At 34.8% G+C, this 13626-nt stretch overlaps 1 protein-coding gene across 2 annotated transcripts in view; it reads right to left on the reverse strand.

The window, feature by feature from the left end:
• ARHGAP30 (Rho GTPase activating protein 30) overlaps positions 1-13626 on the reverse strand; it is a 629388-nt gene that overhangs the window by 165682 nt on the left and 450080 nt on the right. For both annotated transcript variants that reach the window (XM_044059639.1, XM_044059640.1), the window contains exon 6: positions 9922-10049. In XM_044059639.1, coding sequence (XP_043915574.1) covers positions 9922-10049 — 128 coding nt within the window. The remainder of the gene's footprint in view (positions 1-9921; positions 10050-13626) is intronic.

The following is a 13626-nucleotide window of genomic DNA, read 5'->3' on the forward strand; positions in this document are numbered from 1 at the left end:
ATGATGATAATCTCTTAAAACTAATTATATTATATGTAACAGAATGTAAGAATACAAGCACACCTAAAGTATATTTTATCCAACAGTGCAATGATGATAATCTCTTAAAACTAATTATATTATATGTAACAGAATGTAACAATACAAGCACACCTAAAGTATATTTTATCCAACAGTGCAATGATGATAATCTTTTAAAACTAATTATATTACATGTAACAGAATGTAAGAATACAAGCACACCTAAAGTATATTTTATCCAACAGTGCAATGATGATAATCTTTTAAAACTAATTATATTACATGTAACAGAATGTAACAATACAAGCACACCTAAAGTATATTTTATCCAACAGTGCAATGATGATAATCTTTTAAAACTAATTATATTACATGTAACAGAATGTAACAATACAAGCACACCTAAAGTATATTTTATCCAACAGTGCAATGATGATAATCTTTTAAAACTAATTATATTACATGTAACAGAATGTAACAATACAAGCACACCTAAAGTATATTTTATCCAACAGTGCAATGATGATAATCTTTTAAAACTAATTATATTATATGTAACAGAATGTAAGAATACAAGCACACCTAAAGTATATTTTATCCAACAGTGCAATGATGATAATCTTTTAAAACTAATTATATTACATGTAACAGAATGCAACAATACAAGCACACCTAAAGTATATTTTATCCAACAGTGCAATGATGATAATCTCTTAAAACTAATTATATTACATGTAACAGAATGTAACAATACAAGCACACCTAAAGTATATTTTATCCAACAGTGCAATGATGATAATCTCTTAAAACTAATTATATTACATGTAACAGAATGTAATAATACAAGCACACCTAAAGTATATTTTATCCAACAGTGCAATGATGATAATCTTTTAAAACTAATTACATTACATGTAACAGAATGTAAGAATACAAGCACACCTAAAGTATATTTTATCCAACAGTGCAATGATGATAATCTTTTAAAACTAATTATATTACATGTAACAGAATGTAAGAATACAAGCACACCTAAAGTATATTTTATCCAACAGTGCAATGATGATAATCTCTTAAAACTAATTATATTACATGTAACAGAATGTAACAATACAAGCACACCTAAAGTACATTTTATCAGACAGTGCAATGATGATAATCTCTTAAAAACTAATTATATTACATGTAACAGAATGTAACAAAACAAGCACACCTAAAGTATATTTTATCCAACAGTGCAATGATGATAATCTCTTAAAACTAATTATATTACGTGTAACAGAATGTAACAATACAAGCACACCTAAAGTATATTTTATCCAACAGTGCAATGATGATAATCTCTTAAAACTAATTATATTACATGTAACAGAATGTAACAATACAAGCACACCTAAAGTATATTTTATCCAACAGTGCAATGATGATAATCTTTTAAAACTAATTATATTACATGTAACAGAATGTAACAATACAAGCACACCTAAAGTATATTTTATCCAACAGTGCAATGATGATAATCTCTTAAAACTAATTATATTACATGTAACAGAATGTAAGAATACAAGCACACCTAAAGTATATTTTATCCAACAGTGCAATGATGATAATCTCTTAAAACTAATTATATTACATGTAACAGAATGTAACAATACAAGCACACCTAAAGTATATTTTATCCAACAGTGCAATGATGATAATCTTTTAAAACTAATTATATTACATGTAACAGAATGTAAGAATACAAGCACACCTAAAGTATATTTTATCCAACAGTGCAATGATGATAATCTCTTAAAACTAATTATATTACATGTAACAGAATGTAAGAATACAAGCACACCTAAAGTATATTTTATCCAACAGTGCAATGATAATAATCTTTTAAAACTAATTATATTACATGTAACAGAATGTAAGAATACAAGCACACCTAAAGTATATTTTATCCAACAGTGCAATGATGATAATCTCTTAAAACTAATTATATTACATGTAACAGAATGTAAGAATACAAGCACACCTAAAGTATATTTTATCCAACAGTGCAATGATAATAATCTTTTAAAACTAATTATATTACATGTAACAGAATGTAAGAATACAAGCACACCTAAAGTATATTTTATCCAACAGTGCAATGATGATAATCTCTTAAAACTAATTATATTACATGTAACAGAATGTAACAATAGAAGCACACCTAAAGTATATTTTATCCAACAGTGCAATGATGATAATCTCTTAAAACTAATTATATTACATGTAACAGAATGTAACAATACAAGCACACCTAAAGTATATTTTATCCAACAGTGCAATGATGATAATCTTTTAAAACTAATTATATTACATGTAACAGAATGTAACAATACAAGCACACCTAAAGTATATTTTATCCAACAGTGCAATGATGATAATCTCTTAAAACTAATTATATTACATGTAACAGAAAGTAAGAATACAAGCACACCTAAAGTATATTTTATCCAACAGTGCAATGATGATAATCTCTTAAAACTAATTATATTACATGTAACAGAATGTAACAATACAAGCACACCTAAAGTATATTTTATCCAACAGTGCAATGATGATAATCTATTAAAACTAATTATATTACATGTAACAGAATGTAAGAATACAAGCACACCTAAAGTATATTTTATCCAACAGTGCAATGATGATAATCTTTTAAAACTAATTATATTACATGTAACAGAATGTAACAATACAAGCACACCTAAAGTATATTTTATCCAACAGTGCAATGATGATAATCTCTTAAAACTAATTATATTACATGTAACAGAATGTAAGAATACAAGCACACCTAAAGTATATTTTATCCAACAGTGCAATGATGATAATCTTTTAAAACTAATTATATTACATGTAACAGAATGTAAGAATACAAGCACACCTAAAGTATATTTTATCCAACAGTGCAATGATGATAATCTTTTAAAACGAATTATATTACATGTAACAGAATGTAAGAATACAAGCACACCTAAAGTATATTTTATCCAACAGTGCAATGATGATAATCGTTTAAAACTAATTATATTACATGTAACAGAATGTAAGAATACAAGCACACCTAAAGTATATTTTATCCAACAGTGCAATGATGATAATCTCTTAAAACTAATTATATTACATGTAACAGAATGTAAGAATACAAGCACACCTAAAGTATATTTTATCCAACAGTGCAATGATGATAATCTCTTAAAACTAATTATATTACATGTAACAGAATGTAAGAATACAAGCACACCTAAAGTATATTTTATCCAACAGTGCAATGATGATAATCTCTTAAAACTAATTATATTACATGTAACAATATGTAAGAATACAAGCACACCTAAAGTATATTTTATCCAACAGTGCAATGATGATAATCTTTTAAAACTAATTATATTACATGTAACAGAATGTAACAATACAAGCACACCTAAAGTATATTTTATCCAACAGTGCAATTATGATAATCTCTTAAAACTAAATATATTACATGTAACAGAATGTAAGAATACAAGCACACCTAAATATATTTTATCCAACAGTGCAATGATGATAATCTTTTAAAACTAATTATATTACATGTAACAGAATGTAAGAATACAAGCACACCTAAAGTATATTTTATCCAACAGTGCAATGATGATAATCTTTTAAAACTAATTATATTACATGTAACAGAATGTAACAATACAAGCACACCTAAAGTATATTTTATCCAACAGTGCAATGATAATAATCTTTTAAAACTAATTATATTACATGTAACAGAATGTAAGAATACAAGCACACCTAAAGTATATTTTATCCAACAGTGCAATGATGATAATCTCTTAAAACTAATTATATTACATGTAACAGAATGTAACAATACAAGCACACCTAAAGTATATTTTATCCAACAGTGCAATGATGATAATCTCTTAAAACTAATTATATTACATGTAACAGAATGTAACAATACAAGCACACCTAAAGTATATTTTATCCAACAGTGCAATGATGATAATCTCTTAAAACTAATTATATTACATGTAACAGAATGTAACAATACAAGCACACCTAAAGTATATTTTATCCAACAGTGCAATGATGATAATCTCTTAAAACTAATTATATTACATGTAACAGAATGTAACAATACAAGCACACCTAAAGTATATTTTATCCAACAGTGCAATGATGATAATCTCTTAAAACTAATTATATTACATGTAACAGAATGTAACAATACAAGCACACCTAAAGTATATTTTATCCAACAGTGCAATGATGATAATCTCTTAAAACTAATTATATTACATGTAACAGAATGTAAGAATACAAGCACACCTAAAGTATATTTTATCCAACAGTAAAACAATGATAATTTTGTTTTAAAACTAATTATATTACATGTAATACATTCCTACTTTCTTCAACAGTCATGCCTAAGGGTTGCAGGTTTTCTCTCACACAATACAGCCATCCTTTTGCTGGATGCCATTGTTTCCTCCTGCCTTATTTCTGTATTTCCAAAATCTTCCTCAACAGATTGTCTTCTATTTTTCAGTACATGTGCCCGCACCACTGTAATCTGTTCTCTTTGACTTACTCTGCATTTAGAGCTACTTTGGCTCCTGCTCTGAGATCCTTATTTATTTGTCTGTTTCACAGTGTGCATCCTACTACCTGTCTCAGGCACTTCATCACCATCACCTCTAGCTTCCTCAACTATTCTGCCTTTACTGCCCAGGTTTCTGTACCGTACAGTAGTAATGGTCTCATCACTGTTTTTTTACACCTATTTTTTCAGCTTCCTTGGCATTCTTCTGCCATACAGTACCTCTTGACACTGTGTGCCAGTTGTCTGCAGCCTCTCTGATTCAAGCTTTGACCTCCTCATTCAGACTTCCCTTCTCCTCAAGTACTGCTCCAAGATACTTGAAGCTGTTAACCTCTTCCACTATTTTCTCTTCTTTCTCAATTCACAACTTCTTCTGATTTTCCCCTGTTTGCTGCCATTACAACTGTCTATATGTAGTCAGTTTCATCCCATGTGTTTTCAGTTTTGCATTCCATTCCCCTGTCCTTTGCTGAAGTTCTTGCTCAGAGTCTGTCTGAAATGCCAGATCATCTGCATACAGCAACTTTGTTAATCTGTCCCCTCTGACTTCTTTGCTAATGTACTCCATCACCAGTATGAACAGCAGTGGGCTCAGAGCTGAACACTGATGCACATCCACTCCCACTCCCACTGGGCGCCCCTCTGTGAGACTGAACACTGCTCGTAATTGAGTCATTGGGTCCTTGTACATAGCCTGCACAAATTCTACCAACCACTGCAGGAGTGCCCAAATCAACTTTCTTGGGACTTTGTTATATGCTTTCTCCAAGTATAAGAACGCCCATCTGGATTCTTTCTTCATTTCCGGCTTCTTCTCAACTAAATGTCTCACTGCAAACATCAGGTTGGTTGTGCTGCATCCTGATCCGAAGCTGAACTGCTCATGTCCCATCTTACTTTCTGCTACTCTGCATATTCATTTATCAATTATCCTCTCCACAGCTTTCATGCATAATACCTCTCTACTGCCCACAGTTGTAAATGTCCCCTTTGTCCTTACTCACTGGCACTAGTATGATTATTCAACAGTCATCTGGGATAAGTCTTTCTTTCCATACAGCTATAAGTACCATAAGGAGCCATTTCTGCTCTGTCTCTCCCAACATCTTGATCATATCTGCTGTGACCTCATCTGAGCCTGCTACTTCTCCTGACTTCATTTTCCTTAGTGCTATTCTTCTTCTATGGTGGACTCTTTTTTTTTTCATCATAGGGTGCCTCTGTGGCATTACAGCTTCTGTGGAGGTTTCTTCATTCAGAAGCTGCTGGACATATTCCTTCCATCTACTTTTGATGGCCTCTGGATTGGTGAACAGGTTGTTGTTGGCTGCGCTGTGGGGCGATGAGCAGGTTGCTGCCGCTGCTCTTACGAAGGGTGTCTGACTATCTTCCTTATCTATCTGTCTTTGCTTTGCAACCTGATAGAGTTTCTTTGTGCAATCTACAGATTTACTTTCTGGAAGCTGGTAGAGTGCCTCTGATGCCTTATTCTTAGCTTTTGCAACTCTCTCTTACCCTCTTTGTTATCCTTCCTTCATAGGACAGTCCATCTTTTCTATCTCCCACTTTTTCCTGAACTCCTTTTTTTTTTGATTGACTTCCTGGTCTCCTGCATTCCGTCACCAGCTTTCCTTATGTACCGTATTTCTATTCCTGGCTCAGCCATGTTCCTGTTTTGTAGTCCTCAGACATGCTGTTTTGAGGCTCTGCCATTCACCCTCAACTCCACCTATTTCCTCTTCTTCTGGAGGTGCTAGAGCCCTGAATAATTCATTACACTGTTGTGCTGTCACTTCAGTCAACTTCCAGGTCTACAGCCTTGTCTCTGTTTAACTTAGAGCCTTTTCTGGCCACTTATTGCTGTTGATTGTGGCAAACAGTAACTAATGCTGTGGGCTAAGTGTTCTACTGGGGATGACTATGCAATCACTGATGCTACCCCAGCACCCCTTTCTTACTAGGCGGAAGTCTACCTGAGTTGCATGTTGGCCACTCTTGTATGTGACTGTCTATTTTGCTGAATCATGTTTTGGTTACCAGCAAGCCATTTGACAGACAGAAGTCTAGAATGGTCTCCCTTTCTTTATTGCTCTTGTCCCAGTCCTATGGACCAAGGCAGTCCTCATATCCTGTTCTGTCTGTCTGATATGTGCATTCAGGTCACCCACTGTCAACACCAATTCATGTTGTCCTGCTTTGTCTAGTGGGTCCTGCAGCTGTCCTGCTTTGTCTAGTGGGTCCTGCAGCTGCTGTTTGAATACTTTCTTATCTTCACCATAACAACCCTGCTGTGAAGCATAGGCTGAGACTATGACTACTGCCCTAGCCTTACACTGGAGTCTGATTGCCATGAGTCTGTCACTAATTCTGATGACATCCGTCACTGTATTCTGAAGCCTCTCCCTCACTACAATTTCCACACCATGTCTAGTTTGTCCTCCTCCTGTGTAATAGACTCCGAAACCCAAGCCAAGTTGCTTTACTACACTGCCCTTCCATCTTGTCTCTTGGATACCTAGGATGTCCAGCCTCCTCTGTGCCGTTATGTCATCCACTTCCAAGCTGCATCCTGTTAGTCAATCTACCTTGACTGTGCATTCTTAGTTCATGTTTGGCAGGTTGATTGATTTTATGTCCAGCTTTTGCTCAACAGAGCTATTCCAGATAACCCAAGATGGGCAACTGGACACTGGCTGGACAGTAACTTATTGACCTAGGACTGTTGGGCATTATGGTAGGTGCATACTGGCCAGTAGTGGCACATATACTACTCCCACTGTCAGCATGGGTCCAGGGCATAGGTCAGAGATGGCCGGGTCCACAACCCATTTATTACTGGCAAATACCCATGCCCATTTGGTGAAATTAGTCATCATAATCAAACCCCCAATTTGTACAATGTTGAGTGACTACCCCGACACATTGCATGGTCCGTGATCCATGATCTATCTTCATGATACTATGCACCACAGTTGATGCCCATGGTGGTTGGTCTATGCAACTCCCCCCACAGGGTCCATGTACAGAATGTGCAGCTTCCCCATCTCCATTTTGGATGAGTTTAAGGTGGAAACATTCAGCATGTTTTTGGGAAGTGGGGGGATCCGACGGAGACCCAGGAAGAACATGGAAACTCCATACAGGCATTGACTGGAGGACAGAATTGAACCTTGTATCTTCTGCATGGGAGATGAAGACCTTAATCATTATGCCAACTGGTCAGTTTTAGTAAGCTATTAGAATGTGACAAGTGTGAAAGCTCAAAATGTACTCTCACTGAAAGGAATGAAACCTTAAGGAAAATTTTATTTTTGCCATGAGGACCAGTGTCATTGAGTTTTGATATATATATATATATATATATATATATATATATATATATACACACACATATATATTAATATATGCTGGAGGACAAAAAAATTCACATATTGGGTATGTAGGATTTTTTTTATAAGTGAGAAAAGAGTGTTTGTTACTGCATTTGTTTCAATAAAATCTTGTTTTTTTTTTTCGCTTTTCACTTTTCACATTATCTTTATATTACATATTACATATATAACCTAAGAAAATGGTCTCTCTAGAAAAACAACCATGATTGGACAAACTAAATCAATAACAAGGCCAATATTTCCGTATAATGCTCTCTAAAAACAAGATATTTTCCAAAAATATACATTATTGTAAATTATACAATAACAGGTCATTGTTATTCATGAACGATGGTTGGACAGCCCAACCATCATGCCCACTGTAAATTGAACATACACCAATAGAAGAAAGTTCATCTGCTGAAATACCATTGAGTGGTCAGACTTTTCTATCAACATAGGACAGCAAAATATGAGAAAAATCAGGTACGTTCTGCAAAATTAATTAATAAGAAGCGTACCTGATTTTCCTTGTATTTAGGCTATCCCTTGTAAAATCTCGGTCGGAAAAAGGAATGGACATTCTTTCTTCTCTGTAGCTTTGCCTGCACTATTCTGATGTACTGTGCAAGTCCCACACAGATGTGCAGTATATCAGAAAAGATGGAAGAACATGGATGAACGCTACGCCAATGTTATCAAAGACATTTACCAAAAGTAAGTAACTTCTTTCTTAGAGTCATTGTATAATAGCAATAACCCAGTCTTGAGTGGGGGTAATGCTAGATTTACCCACAGCAGGCTTTTTTTGATCACTCAGGCTTCTAAGTAGCTATACTCATGTAGTACTGTGATTACTATGTATACACTACAACCAACAAAAAACATATATTGTACATTCCATGCCTCATCTGTCAATACATATTGTGCATAATTGAAATTGCCAGATTCTGTCAAATTGTGCATAATTGAAATTGCCAGATTCTGTCAAATTGTGCATAATTGAAATTGTCAGATTCTGTCAAATTGATCTCATTCTGCTTGTTTAATGTAACTGTATTTTGCTTAACTTTTTATGCATATTCCTTGTTTTACTTTTTATTGTTGCTGTATTGTTTTACTATATTATATAACTTAAAGTACATTTTTCTCTTCTATGTTATTTTTTTGTATGTAATTTCCTGGAGGTTTTCTCCTTGGGTCTCCACTGAAAATGGGCTTCTAGCTCAGTTGGACCAACCCTGTTAACAAATGTCAAATAAATAAATAAATAAATAACCACACTGGCCCTCTGTAAATCTAGCATTACCCATACCCTGTCAAGGGGTATTGTTTAAATATTACTCTGTCACTCACAGAGAGCCCTCACAGAACAAAAAATTACTATCTTGAAAAGTAATTTAGCAGTGATAAACTACCAGAAACAGAAATGCCACCCCTCAAAAAAAAAAACAAACAAAAAAAAACACACACACACGCACACACACACACACACACACACACACACACACACACACAAAAGAGTAACTCTATAGAAAACAGCACTTCTTCTACAATTAAAATATATTTTTCACCCTTTTGAATTTTGGGCATTTTTTTTTCCATTTCAGAATGTCAACATTCAGGAAGTTGGCATTTTATAGTAGAACACAAATATTCCAATTATACTCATTTGGATGTTTAGAAGATAAAACTACTTATCTTACCATGCATGTTTACACTTGTTTTGGACAAATATATATGTTTATACATTGATAAAAATCATAGAATCATGTGATTCAGCATTTGGAATTTATTTTGGAGTAAATAAAGATTAAACAGATGTTACATACCACTGATCTGAATGCTGTTTATTATATTCTTGCACAAAACCTAACACAGAGGAGCACTTACTGTCAAGGTCTTTATCTTCAAATAGTTGTTCCACGTGTGTGAGAATGAATTCAACCACAATGGATTGCACCCTGACCTCCATGAATGCAGCTGTGCCATTGAACCCTGACGCTTCAATGTCCTTCGATCTACAATAAAACAGAGGCACCATTTATTCAACAGTGTTATCAACATTCAAAACAACAAAATAAATCTCCTGGAACTTTTTATATAAAATGTGACAATGACTCTAGTGTGCTTTTTTTGTAATGGAAAATTAGCTGGCCACTGAAAAGCATTAAGTCAGTTGCAGCTTTGATGCTTATTAAGGAATTCTATACTAGTGCCTATAGCTCTGACTGAATACGAACGTGGGATATGTCATGTCTTTTAGAAATACCCTGCTAAACTCCATGTTTGAAGTTCCTGTACTTCACGGCAGCAAAAGTCATTCACCCAGGCAGGAAAAGTGCACCTGCACTGCCTTGTAAAACCTGCTTTCCATTCTTTTGTTCACCATTTGGTAAGCCTGACAAACTATTTTCAATGGAGATCATTACATGCAAACTACCTTTTGTGAATTCTGAAACCTTAGAAATGAACAACATAATCTATAAGCAGTAAATTTAGAAACCCTGCAAACTGTATTACTGTAGAACAACCACTTTGAATAAAGAGACCTTAGATGTTAAATTTTTTGTGTACCACTGCATTAAACTTTCCATGATCAGGATGGAATCCTGAATATTATAGTATATAGTGTAGTACCCCTGCTGTCCTCTTTGGCTGACATGTTTATTTACAGTGATTATGTTCGGTGAGTGAGTAACCCTTGATATGTCTTACATTCATCAGCATTCCAGTGTGACTGATGGAATCCCAGATATTATCTGGTCTGTAAAGCTTTACAGTGGCATTTGGTGAATAATTAAACCCTGGTTATAATTTGAATATACTCCACTACATTTGCCCTTTGTTAGTCTGGACATTTTATGATAAAGATACAATTTAGTCAGTCCTATTGTTCACATTATGGAGCCACAGATGGTAGCAAATATGTGCATCATTACACCAACACCTTTCCTATGACTTATGGAATACAAGATTTCACCTGCTATATTATCATTTATACTGAAACTGTTTTGTGGTCGACTGTACCCTACATATTAAGTGCAATATATATATGTGATCTCAGAGTTTGTATATTTAAGTGGGGGTGTGGGGGGAGCAGCCCCCCAGTTTGATGTGCGTCATTTACTTCCGTTTGTAATGTTATCATTGGTGGTCAAGTGGTTAGTGTCCCGGAGTGACGTTCTGGGAGTTTGGCATTGTGAAGTTTCAGCGTTGTCATCTCGCTGATTTGAAAGTCGACTTTCCGGTAAGTAGTTGTTTTAAAATAGACCATGTAGGTATGTATGTATGTGTGTACATATATATATATATATATATATATATATATATATATATATACATATATATATACATATATATATATATATATATATATATATATATATACATGTCACAACTTTTTTATTGTTCTCTGACTGATGGAACATTTGACACAATCCTCAGTACAACTGTACTAGCATGTACTGGTGAATGAGAAAACCCTGGATATTGTATTACATTTCTATGATGCATTCATGGAAATTGCCCACCATCTGTAACACTCATATTGCAGACTCTTGTGAATGAATGAACATGAAGCCTGGCTGCTGCCTGCTATATACATTTTAACTGTGATTTTCTCAGAATGAAGGCCTGTTACATGTAACATTATACCAACAGTGTTTTGTGAATAAAAGAACCATGGCATGCTCTCAAGTGGAAACACTGTTTCATCAATATTCTTCTTGGAATGATGAAACCTTGGACATTATAACTCTGTGACATAAATCAGCTGCATGTGTGATCATACTGAAAAGTGAGCTCACAAAAGTGCAATATTTTAGTGGAACATCAAGGATAAAAACTTGATCTGACACTTCAGATGCAATTTTGCAGAGTGTTTTACTCCCTGGACATCTGATGTGGCCTATACACCACTGCTGTCCAAGCAATAATGTCGAACCAGGTGAGGGTTATTGGGGAGACAATGGACCACTCAAGGGTGTAGGGCTTCTCCATCCCTGCAAAGTCCATTATTTCCCCTATAATGTCCATGCTGGAGGACATTATTGTGTTGAAAAATGGTCTGTCTATTAAATTTGTTATTTTTTAGTATTAGTATATACATATTTTTTATATTTTATATTTTTGGATGCAAAATAGTTCCTCTTCCTAATGTTTCATAGTTGCTGTAGGGTATGTAATTGATGCTGGAGGACATATTTCACATGTAAAATATACATATATACACTTTAATGTCTATGCACACACACACACACACACACACGCACACACACACACGCGCGCACATGTGCACACACACACACACACACACACACACACACACACACACACACACACACACACACACACACACACACACACACACAGTGAGTTTCATATATATACTGACAGTTACAGAGGCAGTATGCCGCGGTGGTACAGCGGTAGCATTGTTACCACACAGCAAGAGGTTCTCCCGTTCGATTCTCAGCGTGGCTTGGGAGTGCCTTCTGTGTGGAGTCTGCATGTCATCCCCGTGGTTGGATAGTGTTCGAAAGACATGCGTGCGTAAATGGGCGTGCATTCGTTGAATGTTGGGTGTCGATCTGGCACCTCTGCGTTTTCACACACATACACACACATGCAGACTAATTACAGTCACTTTCTTGACTGTTTACATCTCAGATGCCTCTCTGAGGTCAAATAAATGAAAACGTACACACACAGTAAAAAACACTGCATCTCCTCTTCCTACCTAATTTTGCTTCGCATTTTTGCTCTGCTTCTTAAAAACGTTTTATTTCTGACTAAATCTCTGAAGACTAGAGTAGTCATTAAAACCAGCCATTATATTATTATACCTCTTATTGTAAAAAAGGCATGCTGATGTGAAACCCCTTGTTCTATTCACATTTTTAGTGAATGAGAGTAATATTTAAAGATTGTCCCTGAATTTGGCTCTATAGCACCCCATTTTAGTTGGACTGATCCAGATTTCTTGAGCAAAGAAGTTGAGAAGTATCCACATACATATATATATATATATATATATATATATATATATATATATGTATGTATATAGGAGCCTTTCATTTGTTTGAACTTTCAAATGTTTGAAACTCATATGGCCGACACCATATGAGCGAATGTTTGAAAGGCCGACAAATGATAGTGGAGATCCCGCTACACTGTGGGACTGGGAGAACCCCCTTTCCTGCACTGTAGTGTGAGCTCAGAGTGAGAATATTTAAGTAGCAGGGGGAGTGGGTGGTGCAGGGGAGCTTGCCCCCTGCATAACACAGTTTTACTGTGTTTACAGGTAGGTAAATGGTGCTATTTCAGGATGTCGGTCTTTTGGAATGTCGATCATATGGTGTCGGCCATATGAAAGTTGGCATTCTGAATGGCCGACATTTTGAAGTAGACCATGTGTATATATATATATATATATATATATATATATATATATATATATATATATATATATATATATATACGCACAAATACATAGACACATGCACACACAAGCACACATATTCTCTGACTTTCACATACACAGATGCACAACACACACACACACACACACACACACACACACACACACACACACAC

The sequence above is a fragment of the Protopterus annectens genome, chromosome 17.part0 (genome assembly GCF_019279795.1).
Source record: "Protopterus annectens isolate FY-2018-M chromosome 17.part0, PAN1.0, whole genome shotgun sequence".
Taxonomy (NCBI): Eukaryota; Metazoa; Chordata; order Ceratodontiformes; family Protopteridae; genus Protopterus; species Protopterus annectens.